Source organism: Dinoponera quadriceps, unplaced genomic scaffold (genome assembly GCF_001313825.1).
Source record: "Dinoponera quadriceps isolate SergipeBrazil2010 unplaced genomic scaffold, ASM131382v1 scaffold2420, whole genome shotgun sequence".
Lineage (NCBI taxonomy): Eukaryota > Metazoa > Arthropoda > Insecta > Hymenoptera > Formicidae > Dinoponera > Dinoponera quadriceps.
Window position 1 is genome coordinate 1,321,316 of NW_014556754.1, and position 27,898 is coordinate 1,349,213.

The following is a 27,898-nucleotide window of genomic DNA, read 5'->3' on the forward strand; positions in this document are numbered from 1 at the left end:
TCGCGATTAAGTTGTTCGCTCGTTTATCAATTTTCTCTCTCTGTTCTTTCCCCAGCGTTAATAGTGTTTTGTGAACGATGCGAACGCGCGCGTACCGAAGCACTGCTTTTAAGCTTAAGACATATATGATACATATAGAGAGAGGAAGAGAGAAAGAGAGAGAGAGATACATGTGTATATATATATATACATACATAAATATTTATTGCACACGCATGAGAGTCACTCTCCGTAGAGATAGAGAAGCAATGCGCTCTTCTCCTCAAGATTGAACTGGCACGTGTTTAATCCATTCGTCGTTTTACGACGGACGGAGGCCCTACGCGCTGTAGACGCGTAACATTTCGGATTCAATCTTGAAACGAGAGTAGCGAGGAATCCAGGCGTATCGGCTAGAGCTCTCTTCCTCGACCGCGCGAGTTTGACGCTTCCTCTTTACTCGTCGATCAGCCTTCCCGACCGCTCTCGCAGCTAGATCGTAACGTCCGCGGGCAGCCGACTGCAGTCTCGCACGTTTTCGTAAGCGGTCCTCACACCGGGGCTCGCATGCTCTCCTTGGAGTCTATGTACGGGAACACGCTGCAAACGTCGTTAGGCGCGATCTGCGAGCCCATCGGGCAACTCCACTCGTCGGCGACGAACTTGTTGTTCGACGCGGAGACGAACACGCGTATCCGGCTCGGCAGGTCCTCGCTCTCGTACAGAGACACGTACGACGACGTCAGCGGCGACTTCGTGCAATACATCTGCAAACGGCAGAGCGTGAAAGTTCGATAAGTTCAATGCACCGTCGCCTGATGGTGCCGTCTTGGCGACGAAGCGAAAGTTTTCGAGAAACCGAGCACTCTCGTCTGGATCCTCTCTGGATGTCGCAGTCGTCGGATTGGAGGTGTTAGGTCGGCGCGACGGGTCTGTCGTGATTCGTTACGTGAACGAATGAGTGATGACGCTAATGATATTCAGTCAAGCAAAACTAAAAGATAACAAAACAGGCGAATAGCCAACCACTGGTTTTCTTGCGTTACGTACGTACGTGAAGTGTAAATGCAAAGCGAGATCGTACGTTTCTTCACATATGTATGTAACGCAAAAATAATCAGCAGTTGATTTTCATTTGCTTTGCCATCCTTTACTTGAATGAATGAGGGCAACATTATTGCGATTCGAGATTTTTCATCATGTTTTCCCCGTCTGGAAAATTTTTCAATTCTCGGCCTTGAAAGTTGTAAGTTCACGTGAAGTAGAGCTTAATAAATGAACTTGGATAGAAGACAAACTTCGTGCACCAATCTAGCATCTCTGAAATGTCGAGTATTAAATTCTTAAGTATTTAAATCGCTGCGAATCGCAGGAAGCGCAATAATTGTGTGAATCCGATATGACGCTAGGATTCTCGAGTGGGCAATCGGGGGATCCAGGAGAATTCCGTAGTGAAAAATCGAGCGATCCAGAGATCCGTGAGGATTCCTGGATCGCTTAGTGGAAAATGTCTAAATACAATGTTCCGAATGTTCATGGACACTGTCGTCCAGGTCCGGGAACCTTCGGCAATCCCCGAGGTTAGCAAGGGACCTTTCTAAATAAAACTGCTAATAAAACGAACTGTGAGAACAGTACCTGAGCGTAGGCGAGGTAGAATAATTGCTCGATGCGGAGTTTTATCCACGGGAGCCGCTTTTCCGCATTCGATCTCGTGAGAGCCAAAGTGTCATAGGCTAGTCTGAGTCCCACAATATCAGACAACCGCTCGTTCAAGGTCAACTGCGGGATCTAGAACATATTTCAAGTATCGATATATCTCTTGCGTCTGCGAACAACTTAATAAATTAAGTTACTTAAACAGAAAAGCAGCTCGACCGTTATTTCAAACCTCGTCACAAAGTTCCTTCGGGGCGATTTCGCCCCGAGATTATTATCCGATGTAATATGTAATGTGATTCAATCGTATGAAATTATTGGTCATATGAATATTAACGTACCGTAAGAGACACAGTTTGTTCGGTGTAGGGTAATGTAAAGTTCATAGGTGCTTGGTATAAGTTATCCTTGTGGCAGTTGATGTAATCGTCAGAGTTCATTTCGTTCATCTCATCCTCGTATATCATGCTCTTGCTTAACGTCCAAGAGAATAAACCTGTGGCAAGAAGGAACGAAACGACTCGAATGATCGAAGAATCCAACGAAAAAAGTTACCAGGAAAAAACTGGTATGTGATACTCGGCTTGAACTGATGTATCTCAAAAAGAGAGTATAATATACAATATATAACAATATATAACAATTTCCTGATCTCTTGAGCATTTATGGAATATGGAAGTTATATATTTGCGACTTGGGATCAAGTAAATAATTATTAATTTCTCGAAACACACACAAGGAGGAATATAATTAAAAAACTGCGGAAAACATTTTTAATTGCCACTAGCGACAAGATGAAAAAACAAATTAATAGTCATTGGCATAGGATTGTTCAGTTGTATAATCAGGACTTTGGTGCGTGGTTTTTTACCATTCGCATCGAAATGATGCGCGATCTGATGAGCTATTAAGTTTCCGAGCGTCGCCAGCAGGATGTAGCTCAAGGTATGCACTTCGTTCATCGAGGACCAATCGGTGATGCCATAAGGGATCACGACGAGATTCGAGTCGTAAATCACTCGAGCTTTGGGTTGAAATGGCGTCGCATAATGTGACCAACTGTGAATTTAATCGAGGAATGTTTGAAACACAAAAGAAAATTATTCGATGTTGCACCACACGCTTGAAAGTTCGGGCGTTAGATCAAGTGAGATATTGAATGAATCATTCGTATTCTTACATTCGTTTCTCTCCATCAACCTGTCTTAATACGGCGTACATCAGGGTCCTGTATCTTTTTAGCAGAATCATCGAGTTGTTGAAGTAATTGCTATACAGAATGGTCTGAAATTTCATCCGTTAATGTTCGGGATATAAAGAAATCATTTGACCTACAGTGAGAAATCTTTGGCGGAATCTAAATACGTCGAGTGAGCACTTGTCATTGGAATATTTTTCCATTGTTATTTTTATTATAGATCTCTAAAAATATATATTTCAATCAGAGGCAATGATTACCGATTGCTCACCGAATGTTTTTATAACTTTGCTTTTATAAACTTTAATTTGTGATTTTTTTCATGGTTTTACCTTCTCGCGCGAGTAAAAAGATATGAAAAAGATGCAAAATATTAGATCCATACATGGATATTTAATAAATAAATAATAATGACGGTTACCTGCGACATATTATAATCGCTATAGAGTGAATCTCTGTCTCTGTAATAAGAAAGGGCAGGCAAGCTGAGCGTGAGACTGTCGACTTTCGCTAACAAACCCTCTCGTCCACTTTCTTTGGTCCATTCCGCTTCCTCCGTTTTTTGTTTTAATGTTCGTTTCAGATCGTTGAACGAAGTCTCTATCTGTTGAGCGGAACAATAGGAGAATCGTCAAGCAAACGAAGGGAAAGTAATTGTCATACATTTTTTTTAGAGGAGAAAGATATACATTTCCATTCTTAATATAAACTCTACTAACTTTTTGAGTTTGCTTACCAATTCGTTCATCTTCCTAATTTCGTAGTTGGAAAAGGATGATATGTATAAGCTGGATGCTTCCAATCGCAAGAGATTGGTAGCCACTTGCAAACAATGACTCTTCACGTCATTACGCCTCGATAAAACCAACTGCAATATAATAATTTATTAGTAATAAAGTGCGGAATTATGAGGAAATGATCAAGATTTCCAAGACAAAATTTTCATATATAGATATAATTAAATATAAAATTATATATATATATAATGTGTGTGTGTGTGTGTAAGAAAACTTTCCCTAGATTGACATTAATATTCATAATATAATTAATTGACATTTTATGTGTCGTCTTTAACACAGTTGAATTAATTTATTTTATTATCATTATTATAAAAGAAGTGGATTATTAGATGTAATATTTTTGTTCATTACCTCGCGATAAAGCTTGTGCGCGTATAACGCCATGATCGCGTTGTTCAGGCTCATTGGATCCTGTTTAGCGAATTGCTTGAGTTCGTGCAAACCTTTCATCAGCCCTCCGTACAGATAAATGTGCAAATCATTGTCATTTATCGAGTTCGCTTCTATCATGTCCGCCCCTAATAGTGAGTGAACCAATTGCGTCCAATTTACCTGCGAGAAGGAATTAAAGAAAACAAGGTACGAAATTGCTTAAACAAAAGCTTGAAACACTTCTCTAATTTAGGGAGAATCTTAATCTTAGTTCCTCTTTTATTTTGCTAAAAGACTGAAATCCTTTGCGCTTTTACTTACGAGCGAGCTATGCAAACCCTTCAAACTAATTTTGTCGTAAATGTTCCTTGCATAGACTTCCTGGATTTTGTCTTTGGACGGAAAGTACTGTAAAATTAATACGAGATTTTATTTTACCGTTAAATAAATACTAAAAGGGTACATGTTATAGACTTACCGAAAAGTATCCTCGCATAATAATAGAATCGACGTCGTGAACAGTCTTTTCTATGTATTGAGATTGCAGGTCCAACGTCAAATAACTATCGTTGAAGTCTTTAAATACTCTGAATACTGTTAACGCTTCCTTGATGGATCTCAGAAATTCTTCCTCGTTTTTCTGCAAAGAAACAAAAATTACTTCTCTCATTATTTATCATCTTTTTTTATTTTCACAAAACAATGGGGTACAATTTAAAAAATTAAAAAACTAAAAAATTACAGAAGAACAACAAATTAAAAATCTTTTTATGTTTTCGTACACAGGAATTAATTATGCAATTATCTTCAATAACTCAAGGGACGAGCGCACCTTGCACTTTTTGTAATTGCCGTACAAAGCTTCGAGATCCACATAATGTTCCTCTGTCTCCAACTCGTCCTCGGAACACAAATCGTCCGCGTGTTCCGTCATAAAAGGACTCTCATACTTCGGGAGACTTATTTGCAGTGTGAAATGGGCCGGATGAAACTCGTCGAATTTCGGCACGATGTCGAATAAAAGAGCGCTGCCAGAATAATCCCGAGTGTATGTAATAGGAGTATGACTATTATCGATTATTATAGTTTTCTAGAATATACTGACCTATGATGTAATATCAACTGAAGGAACAAATTGGTGAAGTCCGTGTAATTATCAGACCAAGTGGCGTTTATGTAAAATTTTCCTACATCCTTTAACGCATCGATCGCTGCAAGCAAATTAATTAACGATGATAATGACTTGATGATGTTCTTTCTATCAAATAACATGGTTTACTCTACTGAAATAACATTTACATTCAAAATATTTGATATTAAATTATGTTGTTTATATTAAACAAATCCAAATCAAACGAACACTAAATCCAAAGGTACCTTTTTCTCTGTATATATTTTACGCAAATGCTCAAAACTACTTAGTTGCTTAATAAATAATACGTGATTTATTTCATTATATATTTAACAGCCTCCATTTACCCATCTTCACCCTTTCGTTGAAGTTCACGGTTCTCTCGTATTGCACACAGCTGTCGTAATAGGTTGCGAAAGCCGAATGCGCAATCTCGCGTTTCTCGCTTGCCATTTGTCCTAGAATCAGATTCAAAATGATTACAGAAGAATGAACAAAGCGTGAGATATCCATTGATTAGCATGTCAACGTTTCCTTGAAACGTTTTATCCAGCTCATTGCAATCAATTGATATCGATCAGCACTTACTGGCGATTCGCTGGTAATTTTTGGTCTGTCGCACCAGATCGCCGTCTATCACCTGCGGATTCGCCTCGAAGCCGCCGCAAGCGTACTCGTAGAAGTCGTCGCAAGGATCGGCTAAGTGATTCATGTAGGATAGCATTTTGCTGGCAGTGCGCTTGCAGTGCTCTGTGTAGCAAACATCTCTTTCCTCGTCAGGAAGTGGCAATGCCGTTGTGGTCGTGTTGTTGTGGCTTAAGAAGGAAGTGATTCGAATTCTCGGCATAGTCGATGTAGAAAAGGCAGAAACATTTGTATAATTATATGTGGAAGATTTCTCCGTTGCGACAGGTGTCGTGCTTTCGTTATACATTATTTCGACAGCTTCGTTTTGACTCCTCGCACTTGCCGTGACGTTCGTTATGTCTTCAGCTACCTGCACGGTTAAATATTGAAATGTTTACATACAATTACTTAGATTTAAATATCCTTCTTATACATTGTTCAGTTGAAGATTAATATCAAGTAATAAAATCGCGTACTCAGAAATATTTCCAGGAAAAATGTTGTCCATTGATGATATAGAGGGAGTTATATATGATTATATGTTAATATATATATTAATATTAATATATAATTATATATATGATCACATATAATTATATATTTTTATAACGTATTATATATAAAATTACGTATGAGAAATTTTTTCCCGGGTTGTAAGCTTCACGGTGAACGTGAAAATATTATATAATATAATCCATTGAAAAACTAGCATTCTCCTTACAAACTGGAACCGTTAAATATTAAAATCAATCGTGTTTGATTCATTAACTTCTGACTGATTCATTAATTCCTCGTTAATAAATTATTAATTATCATTTATCAGCATTAATAACAGTATTAATAACATTACGTTTGTAATTCCCGTAGTTGCCGTAGTAGTGGGGAAATCTTTACTTAGAAATAGAGTGTTATCCTCTGTGACGGGAGAGCTTCCTCTCGTTGCGTCATCACTGTTAATTAACGCCCCGTCGTATGTGGTCGTGGATTCATTTTTGCGATTTAAATATCCCTCAGTAGAAGTTTCCGTAAATTCATCTTCCTTGAATTGAGTTGTAGTTGGTGTTGTAGTTCTGCGATAAATTACTGTAGCGATAGATTGCGATTCCTGCGGATAATGGTAGCTATCGGAGGAATTTTCAGTATTTGTATTTTCTTCCAAATTTGTCGAAGGATTTATCGCTGTCACAACGGTTCTAGATATCTCGTGAGTGTCGATAGAGTTTGCAGTAGAACTTCCCTCAAGATAATTTAATCGAGTTGGTGATGTTGAGGATGCAACATTGTCGGTCGCGACATTGGCCTCTGATGTCATATATTCGCCGGTAGAATTTGCAACTGCGTCTTCCGCGAGACCGGCCGGCTGAATTGATGATGATGCCGAAGTTATAACATTATCAGTCGCCGCACTGAGTTCTGGCTTCCCCGAACTGTAATATTCGCTGGAGGAATATTGAACAGTTGTAGCTTCCTCGGTGAACCCAGTCGTTGAAGATGTAACGCTGCCAATTGCACCTTTAACTCTCGAGGTTACATACTCGTCGGTGGAATTTGCACTTGCATCTTCCGTGAGATCGGACGGTCGAGTCGGTGATGTCGAAGTTGTGACAATATCAGTCGTCATGTTGAATTCTGGGTTCTCCGAATTAAGATATTCATCGGAGGAGTATTTAACAGTCGTAGCTTCGTCGGCGAATCGAGTTGGTAAAGTTGAAGATGTCACGTTGCCGATTACATCTTTATCTTCCGACGTCAAATGTCCAGCTGTGGAATTTGCATTTACATCTTCTACGAGACCGACCGATTGAGTCGATGATGTCGAGATTGCAACATTATCAGTCGCCATACCAAGTTCTGGTTCCTCCGAACTAAGATATTCATCGGAGAAATATTGAACAGTTGTAGCTTCCTCGGCGCGTCGACTTGATAACATTGAAGATGTAACTCTGCCAGTTGCACCCTCAACTGTCGAAGTCACATACCCGTCAGTGGAATTTGCAGTTACATTTTCCACGAGACCGATCGAGAATGTCGATGACATCGAAGTTGGGGTTTCCTGTCGCGACGCGACCATAATGTCTTCGCTCGCAGTCACGGCTTCATCTTCTTCGGGTTGGCGAGTATTGGTTTCTGAACTATCTTCTGTAAAGTAATCTTCGTACTCTGCCATGAATATTCCTCTGCTAGGAGTCGTTGTTTCGTCCTGGGCTTTCCCGTCCTTGAAATCTTCATGAGTATCAGGTCCTTCGACGTCCTCCCTCCAGGAGACATTCGAGCTTTTGATGACATCGTCGACTACCGTGGTCGCCGCACTCATGATGTCTTCTGATTCTTTTACGCGTTCCCCATGCTGCTTGAAATTATTATATTTATAATTATTCCTATCCATATATTTTTCGATAAATTGTAATTTAGGAATAATCGTGTATTTTTACAAGCGTATGTATACATTAATTTGATTACTTCGGGCATAAAATTATATTTAAAAAATTATTTTTTTAAACATAATATAGTAAAGAAATATTTTTCTCAACTATTAGACGATTTCTTTCCAAATTTAATTTTGCAAATATTCCGATAAGATGATTCGCTATTGTTTTACCGAAATATTCTTTAGAAATTAATTGCGCAAATAGTTATTAACACTTTATGAAAGATCAGTCTTTTTACGTGTATTTTCTTAAATACCCGCAAAATTTCAGTATCTTAAATTTCATGCAAAATTTCGTCACATAATTTCAAAAATGTCTTCTTTTCGGAGATATTGATGTAACGTTACTTCTAGAATTGGTATTTATTGGGTATTTTGTATTCTACTAAATAAAATGTCCCATTAATAAAGTATTTATCAGCCGATATAAAATAATTCTCCGGGAAGGGGGAGAGCGAGAAATTTTTCAGATATAATTATATATAAAAAATTTCATAATTATATATATGGAAAATTTTTTTCCCGAGGATCTACATGAATATATTCCAAAAAGTTGTCAGGAATTCCAATAATAGTGCATGTAACTTCTTGGATCAATCTTACAATACTTTTCTATAAATTCTAAAGAGTACGTCTGGAGGGGGAAAAAAAAATAAATCCAAAGAATCACAACTCGGGGAGGAGGGAAACTTCATGGATATTTTAAGAATTCACAGCGTGCTATTTGGGAAAGATCTGTATTCAACAGCATTACCTGTGACTTGGGATCGCCATGCTCATCATTGCCGTATCCCTGCCGACTTCGCGTTTTCCAAGGCAAGCAGGCCAGGATGAGGATGATGCAGAGGAAGAAGAAGATGAGCAGGGCGATCAGGCAGTTCCTGTACGACTGGTCCCGTTGGGCGGCCTTGTTTATCTCCCGCTTGTTCATCTCGTACGTCTGACGGCAAGGCATGTCTCCCTCGGTTGATCGCCACGAAGGTGTACATCAATCTTCGGAGCCTCTTCGCCGAACGTGAACTCGAGGCAAATTATAAGTTTCCACTGTCGAAGCGATGGCGAGCGACTGTCACGTACTCGCGGCTTTAATCTTGCCAAAAGGCCGATTGCGGTCTCGCCGACCACTTCCTTCCGAAATATTATCAAAACGGGGAAGCTCGCACAAAGCGTGCACGATACCGCATCGGAATTGCGATTCCACCTTGCATCGTTGATCGTTGCGCGAAACGTTTGATTCGTGGAACTCGCGGAGCGACTGATTGCGATTACAACGGCGCTGATCGTTTAATTTGATAATTCAGTGAAGAGCCGCATGTTCAATAGGAATACGTAGAGAACGTAATTTGACAATGAAAGAAAGACGTAGTGATTAATAGAAGTTCGAGGGGACGGTTGGTCGAGATGTCGACTGACGGATTTCAAATGCGTCGGGATCGCTTTGAGGAAGGGACTCCTCGGTGAAGACGGTTGCAATAAGCTTCCGGCAGTTTCGTGTAAAAATGATATTCTTTCTCAAGACTTATTTACACCTTTCGAATCTGCGGTTTCTAGTAGATTTATTATCTTACAACAAATAAATTAAAGAGACGTCGCGCTATATCAAACGTTTCGTTTACAGCTCTCTCTCTCTCTCTCTCTCTCAGTATGTCGCGTGCGATGCACTACAATCTACCGTTAGAAAAGTTTCGACGAACGGAAGCGGGCCCCGTGGGGATACTTTCGACTGTGCCGACAAATACCGACAGGACGCATCGCGCCGTTCGTCGAAATCGCACGCCGACGAGATCGCATATCCTCGGTGTGTGCGTATGTGTGTGTGTGTCTTTGTGTACATGTGTATATAAGTTACTTATATCAATAAATCGTTTATAATACAATTATCACAGATATGTAAACTACAAAATATCGTACGCGGATATAAAATGCAACCTGCGAAATTTCGCTCATGATCTCTTTCTCTCTCTTCCTCTCTTTCCCTCTCTCTCATTGCACGTGCTACGAGACGACTGGTGTTTACGTCTTAGTTGATGTATATAATTTAAATATGAATAAAAAATATATATATACGCGTGGTGTGTGTATATATATGTATATATGTATTGCAAAACCCTACTCGCTCGGATGCGACGAGTAGAACTCCATGTTGCGCTTGAAGTCATCCTCGAAGTCTATCACCGGCGAGTCGGATCGCTCGTTGGACTCGCCGATCGTCGACTCGGCCTCCTTCGACGCGGAAACAACGTTTCCCGGCTTTTTTCCGCAGAGCTCTTCGTTGAAGTCGTCGGACCTGAATGTTTCGGAGACGATCTGCGGAGTGTGCGAAATCAAATAAGATGAAAGAAGAAAGAAATATACCGGAGAAGTATAAAATAAATGTAATATGAATACGGATATTGCGATACTACCGATACAATACTAGTATCGATATTTCTCTCTCAATAGGATATCTTTTAATCGATATTTTCCTTCGATATTCATACCTATATCAGTATTACTTTGTTTTTTCAATATCTTGATTAGATATCAGTTCAATATTACAGTATCGATACTTTCATGGTATCGCAACATCCCTAAATATGAGTGAAGAAATATTGATAATTACTTTTCTTTGTATTTCGTCAGCCTTAAATTTCTCCAATTTCTCTTTATCGGCAAGCGCGATGGTAGTCTTTGATAAGGTTTGTCTCTTTGGGGTGGGTTTCCTCGGCTTGAACGATCCGGACGCTTTCTTCGGCAGCTGTGAGCTTGTGTGCTTTTTGGTCTCTCCCGATTGTTCGCAATTGTGGGTGAGCAACTGCTCTTTAGTCTTGAACGCCTGCGACGTGAGAAAATAACGGTCTATAGTCGCTCGAAAAGTTAATGTCCGTGTTGTAGAAGTAAACTGAACTCACGTGGGAGCAAATGTCACACTTCAAGCTATGCTTGTTCATTTCATGATGCTTGAGGGCCTGCGCCCGATGGAAGTTGCGGTTGCAGTGGCTGCAGCTAAACCGCTTGACGTTATTGTGCGTCAACAAGTGCCGCTTGAGCTTGTCCGGTCGCGAGAACTCGCTCATGCAGCCCAAGAAACCGCGAAACGGGCACTTGAGTCTCTTCGTTAGGTCGTGGATCAGCATGTGACGACCCAGCCGGTCTTTCCGCTTGAATCGGGCCGGGCAATGCTGCGAAGTCGCGAACGTAAATATCGGTCTTAAGCAGCTGTATTTTACCGCACTTCCAAAATTTCTTACAATTAAATTCATATATTAACGTATAAATAAGAGGAAAAAAAAAGATAACAAGATGTTTAGATTAAAACTGGTAACATAACGTTGAATCTGCGAATCAGGCTCGACTTAAGGGAACTGCCTGCTCTTACGAAACTTTCGATTTTCCAAGATTATGTAAAGATCATTATCGACTTTAATACCTTCCCGGCAAATTAAAAGTTCTTCAAGATCAGAATCAGACTCAGCAGACTCAAAAATTGCAAAGGAACACCGTTTTTACTTGCCACTCCGAAGGGCCAAAATCGGCTCGTTTTACTTATCGTACATTCTATTCGTTCTCTGCGTTCTCTCTACCTACCGGACAGGTGAAAGGTGTTTCCTCGCTATGTATTAGCTTATGATTGGCCAAGTACTGCTCCGTCTTGAAGGCCTTTCCGCAGTCCTCGCAGGCGAATCTCGCCGACGTCGAGTGAGTCTTGAGGTGACGGCGCAGAAACCTCTCGATGAGGAAACTTTTGCCGCAGTGCAGACACACGTAATCGTGCGTGGTGGTCTCTTGATGGTGCTGCAGCGCCTCCAGGTTCGAGAACGAGGATTTGCAGACCGTGCAGCAGTAGTACTTCTCCGTGGTCTTCTGTTTCTGGACGGAGTGGACGTACTGGTGGCGGCCGAGATCCGAGAGGGTGCTGAACACCTCGCCGCACACGTGGCACCGGTACTCGGAGCACTTGTGACTGCGCGTGTGCTCCAAGAAGTCCTCCAGCTCCGAGAACATCATACTGCAACTGCTCTGCACACACTTGTACACTTTGAGCGCCAGGTGCGAGACGATCAGGTGGCCCTTAAGAGCCTTGTACGAGTCGAACGTCTCCCTGCAGAACTGGCAGTGGTATGTGCGGTCGATGCTTCCATCCGGGGGCGCCTGGATGCAGTTTTGAGATAGAGGTCGTGCGTTGGGATGTATGAAGACATCGAGTTAAATATTAATATTGAATGAATTATATATTAAATTTATCATTTAATTCGATACTTAGGAAGCGTTGAAAAATTAACAAGCGTTTAAGATTAAAATAGGAGGGCTTTGATTTGAACTGAATTGAGAACACCTACCTCGGGTGGTAACGAGTGTATCGCGGTGCCGGGCCAGACTTTGTGCGAGGACATATGTTTCTTCACGTTGGACTTTTGTGCGAACGCCCGACCGCACACCACACATTGATAGGGCTTCTCGCCGGTGTGAGAACGTTCATGCTGCTGCCAGTAGAACTTTTTCGCGAACTGCTTATTGCAATAGCCGCACTTGTACTGTAACAACGTAATCAAGTGTAAGTTACAATGTAAAAGCTCATTGTGCGCTCTAATTTACGACTGTCTACTACCGCTACTCTTCCTACATTTGATGAAATCTGTCCTTTTCATTTAAAGCAACCAAGTTCCAAGGCACACCTTTAAATTTTGCGTTTGGCCGAGTTGGTCGTTTTCCAATTCATTGGGCGAATTATCCTGGAAGGATGTGTCGTTGTCCTCGAAGGTGGGCTCGTTGTCCTCCAAGGGCGGCGGCTCGTTGTCCGTCAAGGACGGCTCATTATCTGTCAATGAGGTGTTAGGATGTTCGGGCTGGCTCGAAGCATCCTCTTGCGAGATGTCGCTTTGCAGCTGTAACGCAGGTACCTCGCTCGAATCCTCCCTTGTCCCTTCGATAGAGGCGCTATCGAAAGAGTCCAGGTGCTCAGTGCTCAAAATGATGGGCACACCGAATGTGGAGTCCGCCGTGAAATAATTGGCGGAATCCTGGTCCACACTGTAATAACAAAATTGAGAATGATATACAAAAATATTACAAGACAGAAAATTACTCATAAAAATAAAACAAATCCTTCATTAAAGCGTCACAAATTATGCAATGATGTATAATTAATGAACATATCATAGAATTATAATTGTAGTCATTAAATTTAATATTAAAAGAGGGATGGCGTTAACGATATACCTAAATAGCATGTCTGTCTCTTCGAGAATAATTGGTTCACCAAGTTGAAAGGTCTCTTGTGAATTGTACTGAGACTCATCTTGGACAGCGTCTTCTGTATGCATCACTTGGCCTTCGTCATTTGTCAAGAACTGAGTCAGATCAACAGTCTGTTGCTGCGTCTTCTGATGCGTCCTCTTGTGGAGTATAAACATCTGCAATGATGTGAACTGGCTCTTGCACTTGCCACATTGAAATATATCCTCTTCATCTTGATCAATTGCTAGGGGAAAAAATATTGGTGAATATGAAAACAATGAATATTATGAGACAACATTATTATATATCAGTTCTATCTATGTATACCTGACTGCTCGACTTCGGCTATTAAGGTCTGAGATTCCAACAAGGATTGTACAGAAGAGCTGTCTAATGAGACACCTAAAAAATATCAAATAAATTTATAAAACATGATAGTAATAATAACTATACTATGATATCAGATATAAATTATAGCACTGTACAAAACTGACAGTTAGACAGTTAGAAAGTCAAATGTGAACATCACATGAAATACCAATAAGCATAATAAATATTGGCAATAAGCCATGTTACACACACACACACACACACACACACACACACACAGATTTCTTTCAAGATTCAATCATTTTGACTAAATCTCACTTATTATTATTGACGATTCATGTCAATTTCTGTCGTATAACGCGAGTTCGTTCTAAAAACAGATTTCGACCAAAGTTCACTAGTCGCAAAACCCGTGGAAGTCTGACAACAAATTTTTTCACAACAAACCTGTGAATGACCTGTACTTTCTATATTTATCCGATCATCTACAGACGCGACGACCCGAATGTGCGGACTGCCGAATGCGTCCGAAGGGTTGAAATACGTGAAATATGGACGAGAGACGAGAATTTGACGGACGGACGAAAGAATTTCAAAGGTTGTTGATGTTTCTAAAGTTGGTTAACCCCACCTACTGTTTAGACAGCGACGTGCTTTTACCTGTGAGAGCATCGAGGATAGACTGCGCCATGTCTCCGGGAACGCGATTAGCGTCTCATCTTAGCGGGAAAGCGATGTATGGGGCCGAACTGCCTCACGACTTGTCGAACGCGAAGGATGAAGGGATCCACCGTGGTGTCAACATAACAAGAGCACTCACATCTTTGTTGCTGCCGAAACGGCGCCAGTGCTCTGATCGATATGTCGATTCCTAACCTCAAAGCGACGACAACGCCGCGCAAGCGCAAGGAAAGCGACGACAATGCCGCGCAAGCGCAAGGCTTCTTACCGGAAGCTACTTGCGGAGACCCCTAGACCGCGTAAATTTCCGAACGGAAAATTATCGGCCGATTCTCTTCGCAAAGTAATAATGAATCTTTGGGATTAGTTTGACAAGTGCCTTCCACGTGCGCGAAGTAAAATGGCGGTATCATTCTGTGTAAGAAGAATCGCCTCGGCACAGCAGAATTTCTTGAAGATACCCAAACGACACGGGTACATAGTCTTGTAAGTTCGCTCTCGTGATCCTGCAGAGGTTAAGTTCTATTTAAGTATATATTTTCTATGGATATTTCTGCCTCTTCTCTGTTATCACGTGTGATTGTTTCGTCACATATCATTATCACGTGTGATTGTTTTGTCATTTGTATACTTGGTATTACTTCATAATATCAGTAACAATTTTATTGCATTTTCTATTTTTATTTTATACGTCCTTCCATTTGTACTGTGCCAACCTAACCTAATCTGTAGTTTTCTACGCTTTTATATCCGCTACTTTACATTATCTAATATCTTTTGCATTAGATCTACTTATTACGTAATTTGCATAATATATGTTTAATTTACGTTATTAATATATTAAATTGTTTTATACATCGTCATGTTGTTAAATTATTTTATACATATTTATTTATTTATATATATATTTTTTTTATTTATACTTTCCTGTATCTTGTTGTGCTTTTACCTAATTGCCACTGAATTTGTCTATTATATTTATATAATTATATATAGTTAAAAATTATACATATAGTATATATAATTTAAAAATTGTTACCTTTTATATCAAGGCTACCAGAGATAGGGGAGGAGTCGTCCGAGAAGAATCCTTTGTTAAAAAATGACAACTTACCTGAATTTAATACAATTACAATTGAAAAATGTATCGCTGCTATTGGGAGGCAAACTGTGGAGTTCGAAGAGAAGATGAAGAGTTTCGAGACAGTTGTAGAGTGTAGGTATACAGTACCAAGATAAGATGACATACCATTGATTAAAAATGATAATCAAAGCTTACCTTTTTTTGGAAGTGATAATATACTTTGTCTCAAAGTTGACACAGTATCTCTTTTAAATATAACATCTTACGAATGGAAAACTTTTGATAGTATGTTGATAACTGAGCGTTAAAAGTGATATAATCATGCCATTTTGTGGATAAGATACATACAATCTCTGTTTAAATACTGATTTTTACAATCTTTTGCAGCAACAAAAGATCTAGATGTATTTAATGATGTGTTGCACCCCATTGAAGATACATACCTGCCTTTAGAGATTACATGGGGCATAGCGAAGACTTTATATTTTGGCAATCAGAGCGTGATGCCCACAAAGTCTTACACGGGCATTCATGAGCGTGCAATAAGAGCTATATCTAACAAATTCAACAATGCAACGGTCTATAAAGTATGCAAGGCAGCCCTGGAGAATAAAGACCTAAAATTGACGCATTCGCAGAGGCGAATATTGGACAAGTATGTATTGGAAGGAACAATGAATGGTCTGCATCTCGAAGGTAAGACTCGCGAGCTGTTTGTGGACGACATAGACTATATTGGATTCAAAGTCAGCGATTACAAGATGAAATACGAGGTTTGTTTCTGTTATCTACATTAATAATTATAATATAGAGTATATAAACGCGTCGATATCAAACGCTAAGCGCTAAGGAGACACAATATTTTTTTCGCATGCAATACAGTTTTTTTGCTTTTTTTAACGCGTTCTTCATCGAGACTCAAGGGAACGTACGTGAATTCTTCCCTTTTGGAGAGACTTGGTAGTGATTTTAGTTAAAATTATAATTTGCTTTCTCAGGGTGCTACGGGAGCTTACAGTATGTTGATACAAAGCGAAGAAGTCGTGGAGGATTTCCCAGAGGACTTTCTCAAAATCGTGGCGCTCGATCCTAATCGTTATCTCTCCGGCCCATGGAAGATCACTTTAAAGCCGTACATCTTGGGACCGTTTATGGGTAAGTACCTTTCATATTTTCACAAGCTAATTGAATGTTAATACGCCATGTCAAGTACTCATCTCGATTCGTTTTCTTGTAATCAGAGTATTGTCCTGATCGTAAATTGAGGGCGACAGTTTGGGACGCCGACGTCACCCGATGCTCCACATATCAGGAAAGGTCTGTTCAGTCCAGTGTAATTTTGGAGGAAATACGAGGCAGAAGATTGGAACAGGCGCAACGTTTGGGATTCAAGCATTTCGTGGATATGAACATGCAGACGAAAATGGCTGGCACTTTTGAGAACTTGCAGAACACACTGGAAATTCTTCGGAGCACAGGTAAGATTTCCACAACTCGCGACTATTCTTTAGTTCTATTTCATCATAAAACATGCAGTAGTACAGCTGCTTCTACAATTACAGAATCACCGGAGAAATTGCCGATGATTATTTATTATGATATTTATTAATAGTCGGTTTGTAGCGAAAATGTTTTATAAAAACTTTCCGTACTAAAGTTTTTATTTAAATTTGTTAATACATTTCTGGATATATAACATTATTCATATATTTATTATATCTATCAATGAGCCATTTTTAATTGACTAAGAACATTTAATGTTTTACCGAAGCACGACCTGTTCAAGATCAGGAAATCGCAAGTTTGAAGGACTTCGCGACGGATAGGGACTTTACAGACGATATAAGGATGTGGGATATAGCGTATTGGGGTAGGAAACAACGTCGCTTTTTATACGAGTAAGTAAATCAGAATGGAGATTTTTAGAAAAAAGTCTAAAAATAACACAAGGTTAAAATATCGTTTAAACAACATTCTCACTAATTACTTATGTATCACATCAATAATTAGATACTTTACAATATTTTACAATATTGCAATATTTTGAGCAAAACGCAGCATTGTACAATAATTATCCTTGTTCTCTTATATAGTTTGTTTAAATTTAATCCAAATAAAATCTTAAGCTAAATTATATACATACATCGTTATCTCGTATACGCTGTATTAATATGAATAGTTGTTATATGAGTTGTATGAGTTCTCTTATCAATTATGCATATATCTCTTATCTAGCTGCGAAGATAATATACTGAGGCCGTACTTCCCGTTGCCGACCGTATTGTCGGGCTTGTTCGAACACGTCGAGATGCTTTTCAACGTGAAAATCGTCGAGAGTAAGAAGGCAGACATCTGGCACAAGGACGTTCGGTTCTTCGACGTGTTTGACTTGAATGTGTCCAGCACCGTTCCTGTAGCCAACTTTTATCTGGACCCCTACGCCAGAGGCACGGACAAGTTTCGCAAAGAGCAGTCCTCGGGATGGGTGTCCACGATCAAAAGCAAGAGCATAGTCAACGGTAGTGATCCGTTGATCGCCCTGATTTTCAATTTCCCGCCGCCGATGGACGGCAAACCTTCTCTGCTGTCCTTCAGGGACGTGCGGACACTCTTCCAGAAGGTGGGCCTTGCACCTCGCTTCTAAACAGTTATATAGTTGATATATACTTAATTTATACATAAACTCAGTTTTTTAACTTATACATTTAATATGCTCAACTATTCAATGTATGCTCAATGTACGTCTAATATTGTATTCAATTCATATTATATCATGTAGTTAATATTATTATATCGCAAAGTTATAAAATATTCATATTCATTAATTAATCAAGCAATTAAATTACTCACGTGTGATTCTTGCATGTTGCAGTTCGGACATGCCCTGCAGTATTTGCTGACCACAGTCGAGTACTCGGATATCTCCGGATTGTCAAATGTCGAGTGGGACGCAGTGTTCATTTGCGACTTCTTCCTGGAGAACTGGTACGAAACAGTCACACGAACGCGTAAAGTTAACAAGTCGAAACGACGAGTCTGTGATGAATGCTCGACGTGGGTTATGTGGCTTATCCCGTCTTTATAATCGACAGGTTGTACGAGCCGTTCATGCTGCGCAAGATCTCCGAGCACTACGAGACGAAGCAACCGTTGTCTGCTGAGATTATTGAGAACATTAAGAAGATGAGATCGCATCTCGCCGGTTATAAGCTGTGCAAAGAACTTTACCTGTCGCAAATGGACTTACAGCTGCATTCCACGTAAGCGTCGATCCATCGCGATGGAAAAACTCATGTCGATTTTAAATCCGACCGAAAATTCGATAATAATTTTAATTAAATTTGATTATCCCGCACTTGGAAAAGATGTTTCACGTGCCTCACAAACCGGGTCGGTTAATTACCGGCTGTTTAATTATCGGGGAAATTCCAGTGAAACGTTTTGGGTGCCCATGATGAAGCAACAGTGGCCGAAATATTTCGCGCTGCCGCTCGAGAGAAGAGACGTCCACGTCTGCTCCTTCGACGTCATCTGGTTTGGCAATTGGGCAGCCGCATATTACAGGTAATGTCAGAATCTGTCTTCGCAAGTTTTCATGAATCCCCGCAAACAGATCGTCCTTGAACCGGTGATTAACTTCCGTGGATCTATTGAGTTTTTATCGCCGATCATTATATTGTCATTATTGCCACTTACATGTATGTTACACGTACATTTGTTCAACGATTATATGCTTGTTTCACGATTAACGTTTACGGTGATTGTGATTAAATTACAGTTACGATGTTAAAGCATTCTAACGGACGTTGATTTGCAGCAAAACCTGGTCGGAGATGATAGCCGCCGACTTGTACAAGGCGTTTCAAGAGATCAAGTCTGACGACAAGCCGCAGCAGAAAGAAATAGGCGCGAGGTTCCGCAACACGTTCTTGGCTCTGGGTGGCAGTTACCCCGCCGCTGAGATCTTTAGGAAATTCAGAGGCAGAGATCCGAGCCCTCAAGCGTTGCTCGATAATCTCAACTTAACGCAAGCGACCAAGGAGACTAACTGATGTAATTATGTGATCGGATAGATTCTGTCACTGTATTAGCTGCATAAACAAATAAAGCAGACTTCTATAGTAAATTCCGAGAGATTGATCGATGTAAGGTCGATTTATATTTTGTGTAATATCGGTTTATCATATATATATTAGAGGCAATATCATAGATATTACGTGTAATAATATAAATCGATTTATATTAAGGCCGACTTACACGATGTAATAAACTGTTACCTTTAAGCACCACATTCACCCGACTGAGGCTGAAAATGCAATGATTTCGACACATGTCGAGTTCGTGTACGGGAAGATTTCTCAAATTTGCACCGAAATCTGAGGAGAGACGGCTATCTAGGTTTCATTAGTCGATAAACGCGATTTCTCCGTTAACGTTGATCAATTCCTGTTTTCACGTGTGTTAATAGTCGCGGCTTTTGCGCTCCCGCTGATTCGCACGGCCGTCCGCCAGATGATGGTGGCATCGCCAGTCATTAAATGCACACAAATTATTAATTAACATCGAACATTATTTGTTTTACGTGCGATATAAATAATTCATATGGCCGTGATATCTCTACAAATTTCTCGGAAAGACGAACAAAAAAAGTGTCGGCAATCTGATGAAATTATCGAGGCGCGATTAAAGCGGCGAAGGAGAAAAAAAAGCCAACTCGGTAATGTGCAAAATCAATTTCTCGGAAAGCCGTTTGTTTTGCAGCCTCTTGAATATGCGAATCTGCTTAACATGCACAATTCCGAGAAGTTGTATTACGGTCTGTTACGATTACTTTATATCGCAATTATCCGCACCGCAGAGGTCGTGTCCGCGAGACGAAACGGAGCGGAAAGGCGCAGCGCGCGCGGCTGAAAGAACACCCGGTAAGCGTCCAGGATGTCCCGACGTAGACTCCGCTTTTCGTTCGGAGATTAACCACTTGATTAACGGTCGCAAACAGGCCGGGTTTTCCCGGCCGGATGCTTTTTACCGCCCGACGATAGACGCTCTCGCGATCCCTATTGCCACCCGTTATATTGCGGCGCTGTAGGTAGATAGGTAGGATCATGAGTCACCTTCTCCGCATGAATACTAAATGTCTTGCTGCGTCATTATCAGGCGTCGCATGTGCAAAATTTATTTATGAGCTCAATGATCACGCTTATTTATAGTAAAGTGAATTTATTTACGTTGTCGATGGTGACATTAATTAAATTTATCAATATGTCTTGTTCAATTAAGTTCACTCATTCGCGGCCAAGTTAAAACGAGATCCTGAGCGTTGCGAAAGAACAAGCGACGCGAATGTTCTTCGCGTTTCCGTTCCGCACGTTATATTTGTGACTGGATCACAACACATTTATGTTACACCGAGAGAACTTTGAAAAAAAGCGAGGATAATCATAATAATCTTTATTGGCGGGAATGATTCTCCGGTATATAAAAAAATAATAATTATATCGCATATAAACTGATGCATAAATTAGAGATGCTGGATCCATGAATAATATGTGATTATAGAAACCCGGGAAAAAATTTCCATACATATATGATTAGATATAATTATATATAAGATGTGTGTCATATATAAAATATGTCTATATATGCAAATATATAATAATTATATATTTTTTATATGGACACATTCTACATATAATTACATATGAGAAATGTTTTCGTGGATATAGACGCCAGAATCATTTATACGCAAAATAAAACATTTGAATACAGGCGGCGACGCATGAAAAAAATCAACAGAATTAGAAAGCATAAATTAGCTGTAATACATAATTTATCAATATTCAAGTGAGTGCTATATGGTATCCAATGTAAACCGATATGAAAAAGAGGACACTGCTTCAACGTCCTAAAAGAGACATCGAATCCCATCGCATTCATTACTTCCGGAAATTAACGATTGTTAAATAAAATGAAAGAACGACATGAGAAAACGAAACGTGGATCGGACGGAAATTAAGAGAACGTTAGCGGCAACGATTTTCGAGAAACGAGGAATTTGAGAGGAAAATTCGCACCGACGTTGTTTTCATTCCAATCGCCCACTTCGAGATCACATTGTTATTTCGATTTCGACTTTAACGTTTCCGTGCGTTTCGCCGCGGAGTCTCGATAAGAGTTCGATTATCGAGCGCGGCCAGGTCCAAACTGCGCGGCAAAAAGTCAACAGGTAGTAGTAGTGCTCTCGCGAGACACGGAAAATGGAATACTCGTTATTCACGCTCAGAAGTGAAAACACGTCGATGTGCAACCCACGCTGACGTCGCAACGTCGTTGTTGCAACGCGTACTTTACGTTGTGTGTCACGGGGAACGGAGGGGACGGGGAGGAAGTGACCGCAACGCTTCCCAGAATGCAACCCCGGCGACAGCGGAGTGCACGTCGCAAATGCGCAACGAGTGCACCAGACTGTCTAATCGCGCCGAGAGCGCAAAGGAGATTTCGACGAACAGAGGGGCCGAGATCGTGCTTCTTCAGGCCTGATGACGCGCGATCCTCTCCGCCAGTATCCCGGCATCTCACGCGGTATTATGTCGCCTCGTACCGGGTGTCCTAGAAAGCCGTGTCCCGCGCTGACGTAATGTTACGTTCTCCCGCGAAACACTGTGCGCCGTTTCTGAAATGCATGATTATGTAACTCGTTGAATGTACTTACGGAATTACGTGATTATTATCATGTAATTATACAAAGCGAATTTTTATATCGTCACGTGATCAGTTTTACAGATTAAACACGGTAAACAATTAATATCAATTCGAGTCATTCTCATATAATAATTGAGCTACAACTAGTTACTCAGTTGAAAACTAAGTTAAAAATTTAATAACTTTTAACTCAACTTATTCCCATATATGTCCTAAGGACATCCCGAAGGCGTTCCTATGTTCTAAGGATATCGACGGGACGTACCACAGGATAAAGTGTGCCGTATGGGTTTTTAAATGACTTAACTTTGAACTTAAACTGGTTAATTTAAAATGCATTAACTTCAGCTTATCAAACTTTTTTTTATATAAATTAAAATAATCCATCAATATTGTGCGGATCTTCAAAATAATACAATTTTTAGTTTGAAAAGATATCATTCTTTCCATCCAACATTTTTTCCTCTCAATTCATGAGAATTATTCTTGAATAATAAGAATATGAATATTTTTAATGGAACTTTATAGAAGCAGATTTGTAAGCAGATTTTATCTTCATGTAAGATATATATTCTTGCTTATATATAAGAATATATCTTGAATTGATATTAATTTTTCTCTATACTTAAGTGCACATGTGAGTATATCTAAGATTCGATACGTAGAACTTATTGATTGAAATACGCGAGCTACAGATGTGAGTACATGCGATTGTCGTTCAGGTGATTTCGTTTCGTACATATTTCATACGTATGACAGAGACGAAAGCAATTTTTATTTGATTAGAAGGACGAAAGTCTAAATTTGAAATTGAAGATTTAAAGTAAATTGTCGATTAATGGATGACAAATATTATCGAGCAAGTTGACTCGCTCGTTAGATTTATCCTGTTTACTTGGACTTTAATGTGTGTAGTTTTGAATATGAAACATGGGCTGACGATTGGCGAAGATCTCTAACGAATATCATGAACTACAAGTGCCTCTCTTTTTTTGGATTATAATTATTATTATATATGTGTAAATATATCTGATAATTCTATTATATAGAACGGATAAAGAGAAGAGAATGAAACGTGAATAGCCGTTCGAGGACGAACATTCATTGTTATCTTTGGACGTAGTTTCATTATTTACAAACATACTCGTATAACTCGTCGTAAAACAAAAATAAACATTGAAGAAACGTGTAAGAACAGAGACAACAGTTTTCTTTGAAAAGAATTTCTAACTATTATCAGCTTTGTATATTTGATTCTTTTTTTCTCTCATTGCACGGAGCAATTTACGAACGGACGTTTTGACTTTTATCGATTTTCTATAATCACTCGAATAATTTAGCTTTAGAAAACTGAAACTAATCTCGGTTTTTTCATTAAAAAATCACAATTATAGATAAAATTTGTCGATTGATCAGGGTGTCTACTCAAATCCGAAAAGAATTTCTTAGGAATCTCCTGATTTTCCAGGCAATTTGTAAAACATTCCAAATAAAATGAAAATATTTTTAAATATATCTTGCAAGTGAATATATATTTATTATTATATATATGAATATTTATATATAATCATATATAATTATATATGTATATACATGGAAATATTCTATACATAATTATACATGAGAAATATTTTCTTCTCTGGATGTTCATTTAAAATATAAAATTCTTTGATTTCCAATAAAACTCCTTGAGAATCCTTTGACTTTTTCCCGGTATAAACAGATTACATGAGAAATTCCAGGTATTTCCCTTCAGGCAGTAGACACCTTAGTCGATTCGAATTAGCTTCATCGAGAAAACAATTACAATTCAATCGAACGCGACGATGCGTATCGAACCTCTTCTTACTTCGGAAACGAGATCACCTGAGCGACGCGTCACATCGTTGCCGCTTCGAAGCGTCTCGATTGATTATCTCCCACTCACGGACAGCCGATCCACATAAGTTTTCCGGGAAGAATGCGCGAGAGCGCGTTTGTTTATTCACAAAGGACAAAGTCACTCGAGCCTGTTCGTCGCGCCGGCCGGCCGGTCACGGCGGTGGCGGCGCGAGGCCGAGCGTCGGCGGACTCGGCCGAAGTGACGCGAGGCAACAGGCGGCTCGTTTAAAACAGTGGGGGAAGTGCGATGCGCGCGTCAGTGAGTCGCCGGAGGTCGCAGCGTGCGGCTAGATATTTGGTACGTCGCGTGATGTCTCTTCGTTCTGCCGTCGCAATCGCACGACCAGATGAGAAGCAGCCGCCGTCACGTGTTCGCTGATACACGTCGCGCTCAGGCAACTGACTGTTCGTGTAAATATTAACCGTACGGAGAAGCCTGGTCTCTCGGAAGAAGATACAGGAGGAGTCGGTCACGACCGGAGCGAGCGAGAGAGACAGTGACGGACAGTGAGAAGCGCGCGGAACAGACAAGGAAAGAGAGAGAGAGAGAAACACTGAGTACTCGCTCGCTCGTTGACGTGCTTCTCCAAGTGTTTGACGTTCCCAGGTAAATGCGCTCCGCAAAGCGCCGTGTTTGATGGCAAACAGCGGATACTCTCGCCGGCGGAGAGTTTCGTGAGAGAAAACGGACTCGGGGTCTGTGTCCGAGTATTGTTTACCGGCAGCAATATGGCGTCTGGTGCTTTCGCGGAATTTGAATCGCGATCGTCGCGCGCAGTTTGAATCGCGGCGGAGAGGGCGGGAGCGAAGTGTGTTGCATATCTACGCGCGCCGTCGACTCGACACGCCGTGAGGGCAGCTCTCGCGCGCGATTGGTGTGCTCTCGGTACACGTCCGGCGGTTCGAAACGGCTCGTTCCGAGTCTCAGTTTCTTCGCGCGCGCCTTGGGAAAAGAATCGGATTCTCTCGCGGCGTTCTTATCGGCGTGTCGTGGGCTCTCCGCCACCAGCAGCACGACGACGACGAGTGGCATTGTCGCGAACGTCGGCCGGCGCGAATCACGAGCTACGATGGCGTGAGTCATCGTGAGAACTGTGCGAATCCGACGCGGTGTCGACGGTGAATTTCGCGACGCGCGGACTGACCGCGCGCTAAACCGTCAGTCCTTGGACACGAACGGACAGGGACGGGAGTTCGCGGAATCGTCGAGCCGAACACGTCTTCTCGCGTCTCTCTCTCTCTCTCTCTCTCCGTTTCGCTCGCTCGCTCGCGGAAAATTCGCGCCCCTACGTTCGAGCGGTGTGTTTGTTTGTCCTCGGTTTCGGTAATGACGGACGGTCGTCGTAGTTCTCGTCATCGTCGAGGCAGCCGAATCTCGGTCATACCGCGCGATACGCCGGTGCCGGACTGTGATTAATTAGGCGTATCGTGTGCCACGCGAACAACGGACGCGAAAATGAAAATGTCGGTCGCGCTGCGGATCGCCGTCGCGCTCCCGATACTCTCGGCGATCGGTCACGGCAACGAGCTGAAGGATTACTGCACCAAGTACAAGTTCGGCAATCTACCGGGTGGCCTGACGTTCACGAAGGAGGTCGTTACCACGGAGTACGCCAACGTGGGTGCGTTCAAGGCCCTCCACTGCTGCCTCAAGGGATACAGGAGCATCGAATGGTGAGTCCTTACACGATCTTTTGCACGCCGAACACACACCGCGGTACGAGAGCCGAGGACGCTGAGATAACGTCGTGTTGTAAGTGTAGTGTAAATGCCACGATCTCTGCGATCGAAACGGTGAAATAATAACACACGGAAAAAAATTAACTCTCGTAGCTAAAAATTAGCTATCACGTAACGCAATTGAAATTTCGTTATTAGAATAGTTTCTAGCCGTGGGAGTTAATTCTTTTTTTTTCATGTACGAATATAGTCGCAAAAATTAGTACTTATAATTAAAAACTAAGGCTGATAATTGGGATTAGAATAGTAAGACAGCAATAAAAGATGACGAATATTGGATTAATAAAAAGATAGAATTCGTGTCGAAATTTTAAAATGATCTGAAGATAAGAAATTTTTAAATATACAATATTCTAAAAATTTTAGTTATAAAATTTATATATATTTATAAAAAAAGAGTTAGGATACGCAGTGTAAACTTATAACTCGCTGTATTTCATATTTGCTTCACACTTGCGTGTATTAATATTTTTTCAGTGAATGTTCGTGTATTTATTTTTAGTGAAAATATTGCACCCGAACTTTTTCCATTTAGGCGATGTACGAGATATCGTTTAATAATTTTTGTGTAGTTTATTTTTATTGTTACTAGTTTAATAAAAATCCTCGTTTAATATCATACGTAGCATAACAGATTATTCACGATCATATAATTAAATATTATCTTTAAGAATTAGATTTATATGAAAATAACTTATATTGTAATATTTCCGAGATTTCTTTTTACTTCAATTTTATTGTAGCGATTTCAACTTCGATTTTACTTTCATTCTTTTCGATTCCACTAATATTTCTCACTTATTCAAAGATGCGGGGATTTCCGATTTAATTTCGATAAGAGAAGAGTCGTCGCTGCGGATTTTCGCGCGATTTGAGAATCCCTGTCGCACGGGGAAATATCCTTTCCCTTCGCGTTTCTTTCACGGAACAAATGCTTTTGCTCATTCCCCATCTTTTCGTGAGCATTTTGCTTCCCCTTTATTCGCGTACGACTCGATAGGTGATAAATGCGAATGAAAACGAATCGAGTGCTTTTGGCACAAAGACTGTCAGCCGGAGCGCTCATATTATGCGAATGACATTTTGCTTTTAGCGCAAAGCATTCGCTTCATATCTGAAGTACCTGCTTGTAGACATCTTTTGTTATCACAGCCCTCTTGGGCGACACATAGCGGTGACTTGTTCGCACGTATAAATATAACCGATAATAATGTTTTGGTGATACTAAAAATCCTCTTTAGCGAAATATCTTTTTTAGCTGTCTTCGATATTTCACAGATAGATATTTTACAGATTTTTATATCAGATTAAATCTTAGATAAGACCTTTGTAAATTTTTATAGATTTTTACAATATTAAAGATAATTTAAAGTAGATACACGAAATACAGTTTAACATCGAGGTTATTAAACGTTTAATCTTTTTAGTGAAGTAAATTCCAATTAAGATGAATATTTATTACTTCAATAATGAAGTTTTGAAATATAACTTCTGCTGAAGTATATGGTTCTCTGAAAAATAGATGGGTAATTTTGTTATTTAATTTTATCGCAGAAATTGAATTAGCAAAAGAAGCTTAAATCGTTTTTGCTTCGAGCGTTTATAAAGATTGATTATAGTAGATAGAAAGATAGCAGCTGAAAGCAACAATTATTTCATAATCGCTTTATAATAAATACATGTAATGGGAGGAATGTGGAAAATGAAGAGATAAGAATATTGACGAGATTTATTGTGAGCCAGTATAAATTCCAATAAGCTTGCAAATTAGCTTTATACTAAAATTCCACATCGGCTCTCTGTGCTTCCTGGATTTTCGCAATCTCTAATCCTTACATGCTTCCAACATCGAGACTTTAATTCCTCTCTTTCTAGCTCCCCCTTCTATCTCTCTCCTTTTCTCTCCTCCTTTCTCTTTCTTTCTTTCCTGACTCGTTCCTGATACCCTTTAAATTCTCGCTGCTTGCCCCCTTCATGCCCCGGCGCGCATCGTTCTTTTCGCAGCCCTTAGACTTCCGTTACAATCGGATCCTTGTACCTGTGACTCATATATATATATATATATATA

The 27,898-nt window shown here is 40.2% G+C and overlaps 4 protein-coding genes across 5 annotated transcripts in view; 2 read left to right on the forward strand and 2 right to left on the reverse strand.

Moving 5' to 3' along the window:
* Positions 1 to 6: 6 nt before the first annotated feature.
* Positions 7 to 9,253, reverse strand: LOC106748107. The gene is made up of 16 exons (XM_014626323.1): positions 8,950 to 9,253; positions 6,618 to 8,114; positions 5,729 to 6,137; positions 5,488 to 5,598; positions 5,114 to 5,219; positions 4,841 to 5,036; positions 4,487 to 4,648; positions 4,330 to 4,416; positions 3,988 to 4,188; positions 3,573 to 3,704; positions 3,258 to 3,440; positions 2,819 to 2,922; positions 2,510 to 2,697; positions 1,980 to 2,134; positions 1,618 to 1,770; positions 7 to 746 (listed from the first exon to the last, which is right to left on the reverse strand). Exons 1-16 carry the CDS (start codon positions 9,148 to 9,150, stop codon positions 531 to 533), a joined length of 4,101 nt encoding a protein of 1,366 aa, XP_014481809.1. The 5' UTR covers positions 9,151 to 9,253; the 3' UTR covers positions 7 to 530.
* Positions 9,254 to 9,722: 469 nt separating this feature from the next.
* LOC106748109 (zinc finger protein 341-like) lies at positions 9,723 to 14,610 on the reverse strand. The gene is made up of 9 exons (XM_014626324.1): positions 14,403 to 14,610; positions 13,740 to 13,814; positions 13,395 to 13,656; positions 12,851 to 13,205; positions 12,515 to 12,709; positions 11,763 to 12,326; positions 11,087 to 11,356; positions 10,798 to 11,010; positions 9,723 to 10,502 (listed from the first exon to the last, which is right to left on the reverse strand). The coding sequence occupies exons 1-9, from the start codon at positions 14,431 to 14,433 to the stop codon at positions 10,305 to 10,307; spliced, it is 2,163 nt and encodes a 720-aa protein (XP_014481810.1). The 5' UTR covers positions 14,434 to 14,610; the 3' UTR covers positions 9,723 to 10,304.
* An 86-nt stretch (positions 14,611 to 14,696) lies between these two features.
* LOC106748130 (probable cytosolic oligopeptidase A) lies at positions 14,697 to 19,633 on the forward strand. Of its 2 annotated transcripts, none has more exons than XM_014626372.1 (11): positions 14,697 to 14,909; positions 15,476 to 15,639; positions 15,895 to 16,280; positions 16,506 to 16,662; positions 16,749 to 16,985; positions 17,279 to 17,405; positions 17,743 to 18,127; positions 18,380 to 18,492; positions 18,600 to 18,767; positions 18,940 to 19,071; positions 19,325 to 19,633. In XM_014626372.1, the coding sequence occupies exons 1-11, from the start codon at positions 14,824 to 14,826 to the stop codon at positions 19,557 to 19,559; spliced, it is 2,190 nt and encodes a 729-aa protein (XP_014481858.1). In that variant the 5' UTR covers positions 14,697 to 14,823; the 3' UTR covers positions 19,560 to 19,633. The 2 variants fall into 2 exon arrangements, with proteins under 2 accessions (XP_014481858.1, XP_014481859.1); XM_014626373.1 differs by having other exon boundaries at positions 14,850 to 14,937.
* A 4,729-nt stretch (positions 19,634 to 24,362) lies between these two features.
* The window catches only part of LOC106748071, a gene marked incomplete at its 3' end in the record, with an annotated part of 155,388 nt that continues 151,852 nt past the window's right edge, over positions 24,363 to 27,898 (forward strand). Inside the window, exon 1 of the mRNA XM_014626268.1 lies at positions 24,363 to 25,764. Coding sequence (XP_014481754.1) covers positions 25,547 to 25,764 — 218 coding nt within the window. The remainder of the gene's footprint in view (positions 25,765 to 27,898) is intronic.

Excerpts from the sequence above, each read along its gene's own strand:
- LOC106748130 (XM_014626372.1), top strand. The coding sequence starts at position 14,824 with ATGGCGGTATCATTCTGTGTAAGAAGAATCGCCTCGGCACAGCAGAAT. Across the intron at positions 15,640-15,894 it reads TTTCGAGACAGTTGTAGAGT|CAACAAAAGATCTAGATGTA; the intron begins GTAGGTATACAG and ends AATCTTTTGCAG. Across the intron at positions 19,072-19,324 it reads TGGGCAGCCGCATATTACAG|CAAAACCTGGTCGGAGATGA; the intron begins GTAATGTCAGAA and ends GTTGATTTGCAG.
- LOC106748109 (XM_014626324.1), bottom strand. The coding sequence starts at position 14,433 with ATGGCGCAGTCTATCCTCGATGCTCTCACAG. Across the intron at positions 13,206-13,394 it reads GAGACAGACATGCTATTTAG|TGTGGACCAGGATTCCGCCA; the intron begins GTATATCGTTAA and ends TTGTTATTACAG. Across the intron at positions 11,011-11,086 it reads AGTGTGACATTTGCTCCCAC|GCGTTCAAGACTAAAGAGCA; the intron begins GTGAGTTCAGTT and ends CTCACGTCGCAG.
- LOC106748107 (XM_014626323.1), bottom strand. The coding sequence starts at position 9,150 with ATGCCTTGCCGTCAGACGTACGAGATGAACAAGCGGGAGATAAACAAG. Across the intron at positions 5,037-5,113 it reads CAGTTGATATTACATCATAG|CGCTCTTTTATTCGACATCG; the intron begins GTCAGTATATTC and ends TTATTCTGGCAG. Across the intron at positions 4,189-4,329 it reads AGGGTTTGCATAGCTCGCTC|GTAAATTGGACGCAATTGGT; the intron begins GTAAGTAAAAGC and ends TCCTTCTCGCAG.